Source organism: Pelmatolapia mariae, linkage group LG6, assembly GCF_036321145.2.
Source record: "Pelmatolapia mariae isolate MD_Pm_ZW linkage group LG6, Pm_UMD_F_2, whole genome shotgun sequence".
In the NCBI taxonomy this organism is placed as follows: domain Eukaryota; kingdom Metazoa; phylum Chordata; class Actinopteri; order Cichliformes; family Cichlidae; genus Pelmatolapia; species Pelmatolapia mariae.
The window spans coordinates 16,061,066-16,077,931 of NC_086232.1; the positions used below are offsets into that span (position 1 = coordinate 16,061,066).

General features: G+C 39.8%; 2 protein-coding genes across 2 annotated transcripts; both read right to left on the bottom strand.

Annotated features, from left to right (window-relative positions):
- Nucleotides 1-726: 726 nt before the first annotated feature.
- zgc:136472 (uncharacterized protein LOC678514 homolog) lies at nt 727-5,671 on the bottom strand. The gene is made up of 11 exons (XM_063475185.1): nt 5,506-5,671; nt 5,177-5,377; nt 4,334-4,458; nt 4,106-4,243; nt 3,663-3,770; nt 2,805-2,930; nt 2,149-2,346; nt 1,934-2,054; nt 1,171-1,352; nt 924-1,013; nt 727-810 (listed from the first exon to the last, which is right to left on the bottom strand). The coding sequence occupies exons 1-11, from the start codon at nt 5,669-5,671 to the stop codon at nt 727-729; spliced, it is 1,539 nt and encodes a 512-aa protein (XP_063331255.1).
- A 3,414-nt stretch (nt 5,672-9,085) lies between these two features.
- Nucleotides 9,086-11,847, bottom strand: si:dkeyp-75b4.8 (lipopolysaccharide-induced tumor necrosis factor-alpha factor homolog). Its single transcript, XM_063477222.1, has 3 exons — nt 11,712-11,847; nt 9,294-9,501; nt 9,086-9,191 (listed from the first exon to the last, which is right to left on the bottom strand). The coding sequence occupies exons 1-3, from the start codon at nt 11,845-11,847 to the stop codon at nt 9,086-9,088; spliced, it is 450 nt and encodes a 149-aa protein (XP_063333292.1).
- Between the last annotated feature and the right edge of the window lie 5,019 nt (nt 11,848-16,866).

The window sequence follows — 16,866 nt, forward strand, 5'->3', positions numbered from 1 at the left end:
AAGGCTTACATCTTTATGCTCACAAACGTACTTCTGTAATTAATCAGTAACCAATTTATTACTTTAAGTTACAGTGTGAGGGGCATTAATGAGCATAAATTAGATTTAACTGGATTATGTGTTTAGGTCAAGAGACAGAGACCTTCATCTTTAAGAGGCTCTTCTTAAATGTCTGATCACGATGTTTGTGTTTGTCTGCAGCATCACTGCAGCAGAGAGGGTATAACACAAGGCCACAGTCATGTGGTATTCTGTCCTGCTATTAAGTGAATAAAATACTGAAAAAAATGTGTATATATATATATACACATACATATACATATATATATACATACATATACACATATACATACATATACACGTATGTATACGTATGTATATATACACGTATGTATATATATATATATAGATAGTAGTAATATTATAACTGTGTAATCATCTGATATTTTCCTACAGTTGACTTTCTTTACGTGTGGACGGTAATCTGTTATTTTCAAACTCTTTAGCTGTACTGAAACTGTGTCTTGTTTCAGTATTCAACCTTTTCCATTTGAAGTTTCATTAAATATCAAAAATTATGTTTTGAGACTTTAATGCAGAATCAAAAAAGAAAAAGTATTTTTTATTTAGAAATTTAAAGAGCATCATTTTACACACACACACACACACACACACACACACACACACACACACACACACACACACAGTCATGTCTTTGTTGTTGTATTAAAGCTCATCTTTGGTGTTGTTGGCTTTTTTTGCCTCCTCAGCTTTCATGGCCTCGATGTACTTCCTCCTGTCTTCATCCTCCTGGATGCACAAAGGAGAAAAGTATATTTTTAACTGAAAGAAAAAGGCAGCTCTCAAACACACAGACAGCTATAAAAGCACACAAAGGCACAAGTGTAAGGAAGATCACTCACCTTAGCTCTGTATTTTTTAGCTTTCTCCATCTCCTTCTCTACAAACTTAATCAGGGGTTTCAGCTTCGTTTTTCCAGTGTAAACCACCACCTACGACACAGACCACACAGAGATCTCACTGTAACGAGCCTGGTTTCCTCTAAAGAGCAAATAATTCCTTTTTTTAAATCTGTTTTTCGTGATGATATCATGGGCTTTAATAAAAACCATTAATCGTCATGTGCCCAAAGACATAATTGCCTCATACCCTTTCAGCATACAGAGCAGGAAACAAGCAGAGTGATGGGTACGTGCCCTGCACTGACAAGTTGATATCATTGGCTGAAGCATCAATACGAGCGATGACCACGTCCTCGCGATCCTCAAAGGCCTCAGCTAGTTCCTCCCACAGCGGAAACACAGCACGGGACTCTTTACTGTAGGGCAGATCTTAAATACAAACACATACGGTTACTTTAGGAAGCCCTCACTGTTTGCACTTTTAATCACAACATAAATTTGCACATAAATTGTATCAAATGCCCTAAATAAGGGCATCATTTTTTGTAATCTGTCAAATTTCGTCACATTGTTTGGGATGTATCTCTGCAGTCTGTCTATGGATCTTAAATAGAATTTGAGTGATGGTTTTAGCTGAACTACATAAAGGATTGGCACAGACTTGGTTGCTTGTGTTGGTTTGCTCATTTTCTGAAAGGTTAACTGATCATTGCATTGAAGGGGACTTCTTCAAGTGTTTGTATTGCCTGGCAGATCTGTTCAAACACTTTTTTTGACTCATCATGTTAGAGAATCTTTTTCCTTAAACTCTCAGAGCCCTTTAAATACACCCTGAACAACTCAAATCATGTGCGTTTTCAATCTAAAGGCTTGAAGGTGCTGTTTAGCTTATGGGATTCAGAGGGTGGTCGCCAATTTTAGTCACCAATGACTCCCAGTATAACTTAGGGCCCTCTTTAAAAAGAAAAACAAATTAAAGCATGATATTAAAATGAACAGTGTTTACATACAAAACAGGACAAAAACAGTCTTGTCTGGGTTAAAGGCAACTTTCTCCAGATTCATCCCCACCAGCTCCTTCACTGGTTTTTGGTCCCATCCTTCAGGTATCGGCTCGCTCTGCATCTTAGGCTGTTAAAAATACACAAGTCCATTAAACACATAAAGACGAGCTGCCTCCCGGGTTCTGTCTCTGTGCCACACAGCAGAGGAGAGTGGGACTTACCTTAGCTTTGCCCTCGAGGTAGTCCTGGCAGAACTTTTCTATGATCTCTACGTTCAGGGCGTCAGAGGGCAGATGGTAGGTCACGTGATTTGACAGGTTAACCAGTCGGATTAGGGGAGCCTCAAAGTCCCGCACCCGGAAGTACTCCATAATTCTGCCATTGCGAAGCTCAGCCACGTTCACCAACACAAACAAAATCTGACACACAAACATATACAGCCCTCAGACGCTCCCGTATATCACAACAAGGCCGGTGTGCTCTGCAGGGATACTTATGAAAAGAGTCTGCGAAGAGCAGTTTGAGTTGGAGAGTCCAGGAAGAAACATTCTGGCAAGCGCTAACTTTCAAACAACCCTCGTATGACTGTGTAAGTGCAAAATGTAAGAATGCACTAAACAGTATGGTCAAAAACAAAGGAAAAATTCAACTAAATCTATGTGCTGTATTTATTAATCTCTTACTCTGGGAATAGAGTAAGGGTCAGATAGGGTCATTTGTTTATGATTTGCTGTTTTGCAGCCAAATTCCTCACAAGACCTAAAAAGTAAAAAGTAGGTTTAAGGTGAGGATTAATGTTATTTACGCGATAGAGTCAAGGTCAGGGGCTGAAAATACATTATTACTGACCTCAAAAGCACAGACATATGATGTGTACCTTCATCCTGAATGTCTCTGCAGCGGTGCTGAAGGCAGAAAAAATCTCATCAAAGTCTTCTGAACTTTTGTTGACAAAGAGAAGAGCGTGGTTTAACACAGGCGACGATAAGATCTGAGAGGCTGTCTGCAAAAGGAGACAAAGCAGTTCAAACACTTAAGCAGTGAAGCTGGATTTCAGCTGGCGCTAATGTAAGGCAATTCAGCACATTTTTAAGTTCAATGGACAGAGCCCTCTACTGGCTGAGATGATCATAACAGGTGCAAATGAGGACATTAAGTTGTAATTGAGCCACTAACTGCAAAGGGAGGAGGTCAGGGTGGATAAAGAGGACATCAAAGTCCAGCTCTGTGTGCCAAAGTGACCTCGGGAAAGGTATCTAACCTCCAGTGCATCCATCAGAGTGTGAATGCATGTGATAAAAAGCACTTAAACTTCAGTTAAAGTGCTGTACAAACTAGCTTGATTGCTCTTTCAGAGTATAAAAACACCTTTTAATATGGCGTCATGTATGCCAAAGAGGTGGATAAATATTAAAATTGATTTTCAACATAATGCGATCCAGTACCACCACCACCACCCACTACGACCTCAGTGATAAAGATAAAGTAGAATAATCACCTTTCGGGCAATGTCAACAATAGCCTCATAAAAGTTTATGGCAGAAGAGCTGCATTACACTGCAAGGTGCAAGGTGCTCCTAATAAACTGCTCGGCAAGTGTAGCCTACATGAAAACAGCAATTAGATTTCAGTCAGCAGAGGTTTTCCCTGAAAACCATCCCAGTGGATTCAGACCAAACCGTTCCTACCGTAGCTGTTGTATATGTGTGAAAATACACCATGGACAACACTGTACCTGCCCAGTGTACTCAGTGACTGGGTCCATCTGGTAGATCGTGATAAAGACAATCAGGTCCCATTTAGATGTCTCGGGCATCATTTTGTAAGCCTTGATGAGCCTAGACTGCGGTGGGCACACACAGACACACAAACATACACAGTATTACAGGTAAGACTATAACCAACAAGTCTGCTTTATATATTTACGCTTCTTTTGTAAAACTCTGGATGCAACATCAAGATTTCTTTCAGTTATGCATGTCTTTTTGAAGGCTCACAGTGAGGTTTATGTTTAAAATCTCACTCATGTTTTATGGCATTCACCCACAGCTAATTTCTCTTAACTAAACAGAACTAAAAACTAACTAAAGAACTAAAACCTTTCTTCACATAGAGCAATGTCACAACTAGTACTGTTTTTGTGAACGGGTGTGTTTGTATATGTTGTGCGTGAAGAACCTTTTTGAGCATCAGAACAACATCATGTGTGAGGCCGTATTTGGCGATGACGTCATCGTCCTGCGTCACCACAAACCTGACGTCAGGAAGCTCGACCGCTGTGGCGTAGAACACCTGGACGTACTCGTGGTTCAGCTCCTGCTCACACGCAAACGCATAGAAACTGTCGCAGTGCGGTAGATGCACAACATAATAGAGAAGGGAAATCAAGCGGGGCTTTTGTTTTACCTTAAAGAATCCAACCACTGTCACCTCTTCTGAGGCCTCTGATTGGCTGAGATCAGTGACGAGGTCAGCAGCTGACCCTGCCCTCCGTTTCAGCCAGGTCAAGATGGAAGCCGAGCTCTGAGGAACTTCAGGACAATCCAAGATAACAAATCACTTTACCGTTAATATTTTACCCAAAACAGTTAAGATTCAACAGCTGAGTGGATCCTAATAACTCCTGGTGCTCTGCAGGAAATATGAAACAACAGCCAGTAAACTCTAACCACTGGTGTTTCACAACAAATGGCAGGCTAGTTAACTCAAGGAGACACATATCTGAAAAGTTCAAGGCAAAATTTAATGACAGGGTGTCAGCTTTAACAACTTAGCTGCAGCATGTGCCTCTTTCATCCTGATCTTTTCGCATGTTTCCAGAATAAGAGCAAACTTTCACACAAAAAAAATGCAATTAAAATGTGTGCTGGATAACTTTAGAGATATATGGTTCACATGAAAACATAATGACTCCAGCCAGGGCTTTCACTGCTGTTTTTATTACCCAGCATCTAGCCATCGGTTGTGCCAGCGAACATCATGATGAAGTCAGAGCACTAGAGGACAAAGCCCTCGAACAGAGGCAGAGGAAGATAGATTCAAACCAAAGCATCCCTTTGTTTCTCTACTGTTTCCTAATAATCAGAACCCTGATTTTTCATTCGCTTTGTCACATGATGAAATAAGTGTGGATAATTTATTTTTCAGCAGTATGCCATATCTGGAGCTACTCCTCTGTATATGATATGACATGACCCATTGTTCTTGTTAAAAGAATAAATGAGATGAATGAAACTCTTCTGCACGTACCAGGGCAGGCTACTGGGTTGTGTTTATCTCCGGAGAGGTACAGTCTGATTACCGGGTGGCCTGTCATGTTCAGTTCTTTAGCCAGGTCCTTCTCTTTTGACACATCAACCACTGCCAGCTTGACCTTTGACCCCTTGAGCTCCGCTGCAGCTCCTTGGAAAGCTGCAGACACACGCTGGCTTTCTCCCGACAGAGGGGCAACTGACAGACACGCAGAGGAAATGAGGATTTGATTTCTTACACACCTTGCAGTCGCCTGTTTGTGCGCTTAGCATATGAAAGTATGAAGGTCAAAGGTCATGCTGTACGAGGCTTGATGTTTAACTTACAGAAGTGCACCAGGAGTTGGTCATGCTTTCTCATTGCCCTTTTGAAATTCCCCTTCTTCAGCTGTAACACTCCATCTTTCTCTGGGAACTGTTTGTCTTCCTTCGTGTCGGCGATGCATACGCCGAGACAGAAGGCCGTCACGCACAGCAGCAAAAGTCTCTTCATGGCGGTTCAGTCTCACACTGACAAACTGGACAAGCTTGGCAAGAAGGTCCGGAGGGAGTGGTGAAAGGGAGGTCTGATGTGTGTATCAGTGCCGAGGAGGTATAACTGTGAATCCTTGCGTTATCTGCCGCCTGGACCCAGCAGCCTATAGTTGATTAACTTTCCTATCTGAGCACTGTTGTATGTCTGCTATTGGCTGCTGTTCATATCAGGCTCTAGTATCTAAACGCTAAACCCTAACTTTGTTGCCTGTACAAGGTCACACAGCAGACATAAAAGAGGAAGTTACTCACACATTTGTTGTTTGTGTTCATATGCAAAATGCACCCACTTGCCCTCGAAAATGCATGAATGCGTGTTTTGTTTTTGGTCCAGTAACAAAACATGACCTTAACTTGGCAGAGATACTAAACATTCACTACAACATTAAAGGCAGGCAAAGAAAGCCCATTTATCACTTTATTTAACTGCCTTTTCATTCCTGAACCCACACTGTCATATCATTTTATCACACTGTTTTTTTATACTGGACTTAACAGAGGGTTAGATAACAAGAAAAATGTCTGTACAACAATTGCTACAGTCACATGGTTAGTTTAGCTTAGCATTAAAGAACAGAAACAGCACCAGGATCACTTAAGCTGGCAAATTATGCTCTATAAAAACTGTTTAATCATAATCAGGTAAGTAAGAACATTTTATCTGGTGATATAAACAGCAAAATACCAGAAAATAGCTGAATACCACTATCACCCGCAGCTAGTTTGAAGTTTGAGTTTGATTTTGTCTGCAAGAGTAGCTAATTTCGGCTGGTTAGTAAATGTAAGTACCACACAGGTTTTCCTGTTGTTCCTATTCTGAGTGATTCATATCAAAGCTCCCTCTGAGCTGGATTGTTTCTTGGTCAGACTTGCTGGTCTCCAGTGAAGTGACTGATACCTATCTAGCTACAAAATCTTTTCAAACGTGCCAAAGCCAGGTAAGATATACAAGTTGTGTCTGTCTACTCCACATTTACAGTCCACCTACAAGTGTGCTAAAACAAAACTGAAAAGGGTAACTGCTAATACACACTTCCTTTATTCTTTAATAGGCCTCATTTTAAATTCTAACATTGGTGCAGAGTCAAAGGTAATGGGATTAAAAATAAAAGTACTACTGAAATCAAACAAACTACTACACCGACAGAAGTTACACATACAGTCACTATAAGGAAGGAAAAAGTACACCTTCTGTCAGCTTGAAGGTTTTGCATATCAGGATTTAACAACAACAAGTACATCCCATGATTCAGTAGCTTGTAGAACTACCTTTAGCAGCCGTAACTTATTAAAAGTAATCACTTTCTGTATCACTTTATAAGTCCCTCTCTCCATTGTGGAGGAATTTGATTCCACTCCACTCTACAGGTTTACAAGTCATACTTGATCAGTCTTTTTCTAATTGTACTCCCATGAAGTGTAACATTTAACCAAGGCCTGTAGAGTATGAGATGCAGCTCTTGGATGTTTTGCAGTTTCTCTGATTATTGGATCTTCTGTATGTTGGGGTGAATTTGCTGGGATGTTCATTCCTGGGATGACTGGCAGCTGTCTTGAATGTTTTCTACCTCACTGTAAAATAAAGGACTTCAAATTGTTGGTAAATTACCTTACGACCCTTTCCAGATTGATGCTTCATGGCAGCAAACACCCAAAACCTCTGCTTTTATACAGGTGCTCACACGCGGTGATCAGTTAATCAAGTGCATTTGATTAGCAGCACCTGCTGCTTACCTTCCAAGTTTTTATAGAAACACTAAGGTTGTACTTAGTTTTTCACACACTGCTTCTGCATTTTGGCTTATTTTTTTCCAATTAAATGATGACACAGGGTAATATCTCATTGATTTATCATCTATCAAGTCTTCAACTTCAAGACCTGCTAAAGACCAACATTTTTTCAACATTTTTTTTATTATCTCCTGATATGTAAAACCTTGGAATTTGAAGAGGGTGTACTTTCTTTTTATGTGATAGATTTCCAACGCATAACAAACATTAAGGCATTTTAAGGATTTCTATTTATTTATGATTTTTTTGACCACATAACATATTTGTAAAGCTAAACATTTATAGGCCTACTTGTCAGAGAGTAAACATTGCTGGTGTAAACAAACCTTTTATATGTTGCTAAGTAAATACAAGTCCTGTGCATCAGTTCAGGAACAGGTTTCAATCAGGCGTGGCTGGCAAAGCCACACGAGAGAATGAGTCAGTCCCACTGACTGATTACAGCTGCTTAGAAAGCAGTGCAGCGCAATTAGGTCACCATTCTCACATGAAATAATAACAGATATAATAAATATAATAATTTAAACCACATAAGTGATAGTTAGAAAAAAGGTTAAGAGTAAAATAGTGCAGTTAGGCAGTTAAAGGTACTTTAAAAAACTTCAGTTGTACCTGTAGTAAATCTGAAAAACATCAAAGTTTTGTTTTTTTAGTGTTCAGATATAGAAATCACAGTCAGTGTGATTAAAAAACATTGAAAGCTTAATTATAAATGACAAAGGAATTTAGTGCAGAGCTGTAAAACTCTTTTCATGTTAGAATTTGGACAAATCTGGTTTAAACATGGCTGCATCCCACTGTCTCCTCCCATTGTCTGCAATGAAGAAGGACTGTCCTGCACTTGCACGTCAAACTGTCTTTAGGGGCGTGTAAAGTATTATTGCTGTGTGTCATTTAATCATAATGAACTCACACTGTAATACATTTGTACAAAATTAGAAAGTGCGAAAAGTGTTTTTGTGTAATTTCTTTTTCATATTTACGTCCTAGAAATGCTTTTCTGCTTCCTTGTCGGGGCGATCGTGGCTCAAGAGTTGGGAGTTCGCCCTGTAATCGGAAGGTTACCGGTTCGAGCCCCGGCTCGGACAGTCTCGGTCGTTGTGTCCTTGGGCAAGACACTTCACCCGTTGCCTACTGGTGGTGGTCAGAGGGCCCGGTGGCGCCAGTGTCCGGCAGCCTCGCCTCTGTCAGTGCGCCGCAGGGTGGCTGTGGCTACAACGTAGCTTGCCATCATGTGTGTGTGAATGGGTGAATGACTGGATATGTAAAGCGCTTTGGGGTCCTTAGGGACTAGAAAAGCGCTATATAAATACAGGGCATTTACCATTTACATTTGTGAGCCTTAAAGTGTGAAAAAAAAGGAAAAATGTCTCAGTACAGCTACCAGCTGTGGTAGTATGTGTGGTGACCTGGAGTTCCTCTGTAACAGTCTGGGAGAGTTTGTACAAAAGTCTCCACATGACTCCGGGCCTCTCCTCAACCATCATCTGTGTAAAGTACGCGTTTGCCATAGATGTCACACTAGCATCACAAGTTCATTTGTCCACACTTCGATGTGTAAGGTTAATTAATCCTCACAGGGTCATCTTTTGTGCACGTGCAGAGCGTTTCCACACTGTGGGCAGGAGTGATGTGTGTCTTGCATTCCCCGTACCATTAATGGAATGAGACAGAAACCGCAGATGAGCCTGAAACACAAGCACAGAAAACACCAATGAAGCTCAGCTCAAGCTTGTCTAGCGCTGGTGCACATGCAATACTCCTCCTGTGTGAGTGTTTTGGGCTCTTACCCTGCCATTGCAAGAATGACACACCAGCACCAAGCAGCTGTCCCAGGTACATGTGTGACTTTACTGGTTACAAGATGACTGCAGTGTGGGCAGCGTACCAAACCAGGGGCGCCTCTCAGATATTCCACCGCTATGGGAACAGGCTGCGGCTGGCTCACTACTGCTATAGGCTGAGTTTGTCTGCTGTTGACCCGCGGTGCAGCACCAACTGCCATTCAGGAGACAGATGAAGTTATTAGAAGGAGAGAAGAACAAGTAAGGCGGAAACTTATACACTCAATGGACACTTTGTTAGGTACACCTTGCTAGTACGAGGTTGGACGTTCTCTTCCCTTTCAAAACTGCCTTTACAGCTTCATGGCAAGATTCCAACAAGTTGCCAGAAACATTCCTCAGAGATTTTCTTCCATATTGACATGATGACATCACACAGCTGCTGCACATCCATGATGCAAATCTTCTGTTCCATCACATCATGAAGATGTTGAATTGAAATCTGATGACTATGGAGGCCATTTGGTCAGGAAAACCAGTCTGAGATGATTTGAGCTTTGTATATCTGCGTGCATATATCCCCCACAATCATTAGAGTCTGCTTCTCTGTTACTCCTGATAATCCCTGCAGTCAAAGCTTATTTCAAAAGCAGCTTGTGTCCTTGCTGTTGCTGCATCAAAACTCTTAAATGACCTCCCAGATGATCTCATGCAAGCATCAGTGAAGACTGTTTTTAAATCTGAGCTGCCTTTTCTGTTAAACTTGTGAAACAGTTGAATTGTCGAGCTGTGATTGGAGGATTGGCTGCTGTTAGCTGCTGTTTTTTTTATAGGAACCTGTTTATTGTATTTTATTTTGTGTAGCGCACTTTGGTTTTAAATATCCTATAGAAATAAAATGTATTGTTCAATTTTGTTGAGCCAGTTTAAACTGTAGCCTCAGTTTCCTGTTTGTAGCTGACAGGAGAGACACTCAGTGCGGTCTTCTGCCTCGAGGATCGACATGTTGTGTGTTCAGAAATGCTCTTCTGCATATCTTGTTTCCTGATGCCTTTCTATGAGCTAGAAACAGTTTGGCTATTCTCCTCTGACCTCTGGCATCAACAAGGTATTTTGATCCAGAGAACTGCAGTTCACTGGATATTTTTGGCCCATTTTATGTAAACCCTAGAGATGGTTGTGTGGAAAAATCCCAGGAGATCAGCTTTTTCTGAAATACTCAGACCAGCCTGTCTGACGAGAACAACCGTGTCACATTCAAAGCCACGAATGCCACCTTTCTTCCCCATTCTGATGCTTCTTTTCAATTTCAGCACGTTATCTTGACCATATCTGCATACCTAAATGCATTTAGTTACCTCCCTGTGATTTTCTGATGAGATACTTGCATTGACAGTCAGATGAAAAGGTGTACCTAACAAAGTGGCCAGTAAGTGTAAATAGCAGTAAAGAGACCATGCTTATAGTAAAGATGTAGTCTTGATACTTGCCTTGTCGGGAACGTGAGGACGCAGCAGCTGGAGCAGAAGCTGCAGCGCGAGCACGAGAAGCATGCGGATTAACTGTAACACAGAAAAACCAAAATTTAACCTAATGTAGCTTTTTAAATACTTACACTTTGACCCTTTAAAGGCTGAACCATGAAATAATTGCCAGAAAGTTCAAGATTTTTGAAAATATTGTGAACCTTCTGAGAAAAAAAAAGAAAAAAAAACATATTCATTTGCATACATGAGTTTACTTTAAAATTATATTTGTTACATTTGTTTCTCTCTCTCTAGTGCTGTTTAGACAGGCTTTCCACGGGGATCAGTGATGATGTAGAAGTCTCAAAAACTCACAAAAACTCATGAATTAAATATGATACGATAGGCACTCTGGGGTTAAAATACAAACATTTGGTAAGTAGACATACTGACTGCATATCGACTGAGGCTCTTACATTGTGAAACCAGCGTGCAGCACATAGAGACTGAACTGAACTTACTGAGCATGCCTAGATGCCTAAATGCCTTGGTTTGCTGCCATGTGATTGGCAGGTTTGATATTTCCGTTAATGAGCAGTTGAACAGGTCTACATAACAACGTCAGTATTAAAAGTGCAATCTTTATACTTTGAGTAACGGGATGGACTATGACTCCAGTGCTTTGGTGGGGAGGCGAGGACACGGCAGTTGGCACAGACAGGACAGGAAAAGGATCTGGCTGAACTGTAACTGTGATTTAAAAAAAGAAAAAGAAATGTTTACATGTTATTTTGCAGTCACACTAGTGTTTCCTTCCACACTCAAACCCTTTAACAACTTAAAGGGTGCTTTTAAGTAATACTTTAAATAATAATTTTTATTGATTTACTTCAGAATGTACTGAAGCAACCCTGACTCAAGAAATGGGGTTAAAGGAAGCGGAAAGATTTTATCTCACCTGCTTCCCTGTAGGCAGGAGGAGGTGTCGGTGGGGATGAGAGAGAGGCGTCATAGGCAGGCGGGGGAGCGTTAAAAGCTGCAATGGGCAGAGCAGGAGGTTGGCGACTGGCCTCCTCATATGAAGGGGGGTCCATCCAAACAGGTCAAACAGGATTCTGTCATAAAGAGGAAAACAGAAATGTAGATAAGAGCAAGAAATGTGTGTTTTCATCACAGATGGTTAATTACATAAAAATGATGTAAGTCTATACCCAGATATCTTTGTATGTTTGATTTGGTACAGTCTTGCTTTCCAGATAAAACCCCAAAAGGGCATTAATGTAAGACTCTTCTTCACAATTATCGAGTCACGTAGCTCCTGCTGTTGATAACATCTGTGCTTTTCCTTCAGTGACAAATGAAATAGATTTTTATTTAAAGAAAAAAAATATTTTGTCATCACTTTAAAACAGGTTATTTTTGATCTTCATTCATAAGTCGTCACAATCTTCTAGTATTTGATGGGGGAAAAAGCTGACAATGATCTTGTGTTTGGTGAACCCACATTAGCGAATCTTAACACACGACTAATGTCACATGTTAGGTTCTTAACATGTGACATGAGTCATGTGAGACTCTTATCAGAATTGTGATAAAAGTATTCGTGGAATCAGTCGTGCCCTTTTTCTTTTGCTGTTCTTCTTTTGGGGGTAATTTGTTGGACTGGATTATTAGGAAAGTTACTTTTATCAAAAGTTGTACTTACATTAAAATGTATTTACATGATGTAATGCATCACTTTATAATTTTACTTTTTAGGATTAGTGGAAGCGATGACCAGCTTAAAGTTGTTTACCTGGTCATAAAGGAGCCAAAGGACATTATGTGTGTGAAAACACTATTGAATTAAGCAAAATTACTTTATTTCCAAGTAATTTTCGCTGGATTACTTGTCATTTAGCTCACTAACAAAAACTGAAGTTCACACATACTGGTGTCCACTCCTTTCTCTCACATTTCCACTCTATTATCACTGTGCTATCCAGTCAGTCAGACTTATTTTTGTTAGGCGTCTCTCTCTCCAGTAGAAAAATATAGAAAACTGAAAAATAGACCATGTGAAAGTGTACATTATATACAAAAAGGACAATTTTTTATTGACAAGACAACATGTATTATATACAGTCTCAGTAAAAGTGCCAGTAATCTAATTAATTAATACATGGTTACGAAAGACTATTATTTTTTTTAAAAAAAGGACATTAAATCATGTGTAAGCCTAAACATCTCAAAAGTTGAAGCAGTACTTGTACTTTTTGTACTTTGTTACTGAAGAAATGTTTTTTTGGTACAGCTGACATACAGCAGTGATAATAATGAATGATCGTATCAAACAATGATCTACAGTCACAGACTCTCTGTCTCTGTTTAGCACTGAATCAGAGAAACTGGGAAAAAAATGGGAATGAATAAAACCAACATATAAGGTTTTAAGAATGAAAAAATAACATTTTATATTTAATTTCTTCTATATACCCTGGGCTTTTCCAGCTTGCATTGCAAATGAAGTGCGCTGTGTGTACACTAGCTTCTTTCAGTTTATCCTGGTGTTAATGTGGGCGCACTGGAAAGAGTCAGTTGTAAGGTAGTTTATGTGGCAGTTTAGCTCTTTGTATGCCAGGCTCTGTGATGCTGAGTCTCATATTACTGCTTTTAAGTCTGAAGCTCTGATTCTGCCGTAATAGCTACTTGTATTATCTCTCCTCCTGACTGCTAAACAATGAAAGGCGCTACATATTTTCCAGTCTTTCATTGTTTAGCACTGCTGGTTTAAAGTAACAGCGTCAGAACAGTACACACAGCGTAACATGTGATGGCGTAAATCAGTCTTTTACTCATACTTCACATACTTTAGTGTTTTTAATAATGCCGCACACATTAATCTTAGTTGTGTTTTAATGTAACTATACAAGCCAGATATATATATCAGCAGCTTCATCCCTTTTATGGATTATAAAACTAGAAACAAACGTCAAATCTAGACTGTTAGTACACATTCAGAAATAGCATGAGCTCAATATAGTTGCACTGTTTTTAAACTGGTGAGAAATATTCACCCTTTTAAATGTGTATTACTCATCGTCCACCTTTTTATCAAGATGACACAGAATTATTACAGCATGTAAACACAACTCTGACTGGCGAAGATGTATTTTTCAACCCCTATATAAGAGAAAACCGAGTGTATCAGCCATATAATGCAGCCGCTGAATGCAGTCAAGTCACTCGAGCTCACATGAGACTTCGCTCTTATGTAAACAAGACACATCCAAGTCCCGATACCTGATCCAGACAGGCACAGACCTGCCCCTGCTACACAGACATTTCCAATAACACCTGCCAACAACCTTATAGCTCATTACCCGCTAATTAAATAGTGTAATGTGAGATATATCGGAGCAGTGGTCTTACCTTGGGCAAATGAGGAAGAACGACTGGCAGGAGGAAACACGTACCATTGCTGATCATGGTCATCACATCACAGCCTGTTAAACCTGTTCTCCCCTGGAATTGGAAACATTTTACGTCTCACAGTGAAAACCAACCCTGCTTACCTGCTTGTCTTATTAGTCACCTCTGCCTATTCAGAGGTTTTCCCTCCAGGAAGAAAAGATTGTGCAACTTAATGGCACCCTCATAACATAGGGCATTTAAATTATCAGTGCAATTATTTTAAATCAGTCTATACCTGCTTACTAGGTGGAATCACTATATTTAGACTACTAGATCTACAGCAATAAAAAAAACTTTTATAGTATGATTTATTGTTAGATACCCAAAACAAAGACTAATCATTCTTTATGAGGCAATTATGGAAAGTTTCTTAATAATTGGCAATCATTTCTAATATTTCGCTTTTTTTTTTTATTAATGTCACCACTCCTCCTCTCCTTTTTTTACCTCATTTTTTCCTTCTCTCTACGTACACCTCCGCATTTAATCATTAGGTATTATTAATGTCCAACTCTCTTACACAGTGTGCCTTTTGTCCTGTCTTCCTCTCCTCACTCCCTCACTCGCAGCAGACGGCTGCCCCTCCCTGAGTCTGGTTCTGCTGCAAGTTTCTTCCTGTTAAAAGGGAGTTTTTATCTATGCTCTAAGACAACCGGTGCTTTTTTGGTTTTCTTTTCCTTCTTTCTTTTTTTTCATTTTTTCCCCAAAGTTTAGGAAAGATAGTAACTGGACTGGTCTTATAAAGCGCTTTTCTACTCCACTGGAGTACTAAGTTTTATACAACTGCCTCATTCAGCCAGGCACGTTTTTCGATGCTTAAGTGTTTTCATTCCAGAAATTACACATATTCACACTCTGATAGATACATGAGAGAACAGCTTGGGATTAGTAACTTGTCCGAGCACATTTGGCAGTTACACATCCACCAGCAGCCTGAACTGTTGATAGAATAGATCCATTTTTCTCATCCTATCGTCTGAAAGTTGTAACAGAAATTGAGACCCATCAGATCAGGAAATGTTTTTTCTAATCTTTTATTGTCCACTTTTAAAGAATCCATGTGAACTGTATCGTCAGTTTCCTGTTCTTAGCAGACAGGAGTGATGTGGTCTTCTGCTGCATTTAGAGATGCTCTTCTTGGTTGTATGTAGTGGTTATCTGAGTTATTTTTGCTTCTGTTCATCTCAGAGTAGTCTGGCCATTCTCCTCTGACCTCTGACATCAACATGCATTTTCACCCAGAGAACTGCAGCCTCTGGATATTCTCTCTTTTTCTGACCACTCTCTGAAAACCCTACAGATGGTTGTGGTGAATAATCTCTGTAGATGACCATTTTCTGAAATTCTCAGACCACTGTGTCTTGCACTATGACAATAAGTGCCACATTAAATAACTTAAATCACCTCTCGTCCCCATTCTCATGGTCACTTTAACCCTCAGCTCAATACTCTGCACACCTAAGTGCATGTGAACAGCGAATGTATGTGCATTATTATTATCATTAGGCAGGTTAAAGCATATTATTATTGAATTAGTTAACTTTTTTAAGCCTGTAGCCATTTCAAATACTTCTCAATCAGCTCAACAATTATCAGGAAACACAAACTTTTTCTCTCCAGTTTGTCACAAATTGTGTCTGTGAGCGCTACAGCTGCTGCAGTGTTAAAGTGACACACTGAGAGATGTAATGGTGCAATAAAAAGACGACAAGAGAAGAAGATGAGAGGTTATTTGCAAAGGTCAGGACTGCTCAGCAAGTGAAGTTTTAGAAAATCAAATTTAGATCTGCAATTAATGTTGATTCACTTTAGAGTTTTTTAACCAAATGTTGGATCAAAATTTTGTCTTATTCAGAGCTTGCATTAAAACAGCTGGCAGTTTAGTTCAGGCTACACCGGTTAGTTTGCTGTATCGTGATAACGTTTACAATGATGCACTATTTGGGATGGAAGTACTGTTACTAGGTTACATCAAGGGTGGATCCTTGGGTCCTAACACCTCCTAGTTTCTTGAGTTTTTCTTGCTCCTCCCAGTTTCTTAAGTTTTGTGGGTTTTTGGTTCATTCTTGGAGTTATTATGTGATTACACTCTAGTTCTTCATGTCCTAGTCAGCGCACAAGTTACCACCCTCATACCTTTCTGATCTTTTGAACTGGTACACTCCTGCAAGATCACTGAGGTCTGCAGATCAAATGTTCCTAGCTGTCCCAAAGTCCAAATTAAAGCACAGAGGAGATCGGGCCTTTGCCGTGACTGCTCCTAAACTGTGAAACAAACTGCCGCTTCACATCAGGACCTTTTATTCCTTGGCTTTTAAATGAGAATAAGTTCATACTACTTTTATTTGTCTTATTTCTTACTCAGATCTTCTCACTTTATGCTTCTTAAATTTTGTCATGCTTTCCTATGTTTTTATCTCTTTTGATTATTTAAATGTACAACACTTTGCTCAACAGTTGTTGTTTTCAATGTACTATATAAATAAATTCAAGCTCGTTGGCTGTAACCTGTTTGTATTTTGATCTTTTGAGTCTGTAAAATTTAGTTATCTTCATCTGTGGCCCTGGTCATGCTTCTGTGTCCACTCTCACTGTGCCCTGTCCCTATGGTCGGTCACCCTGTTGTCTCAGGTCAGTCATGTCTCTGTGTTTGTTTATTT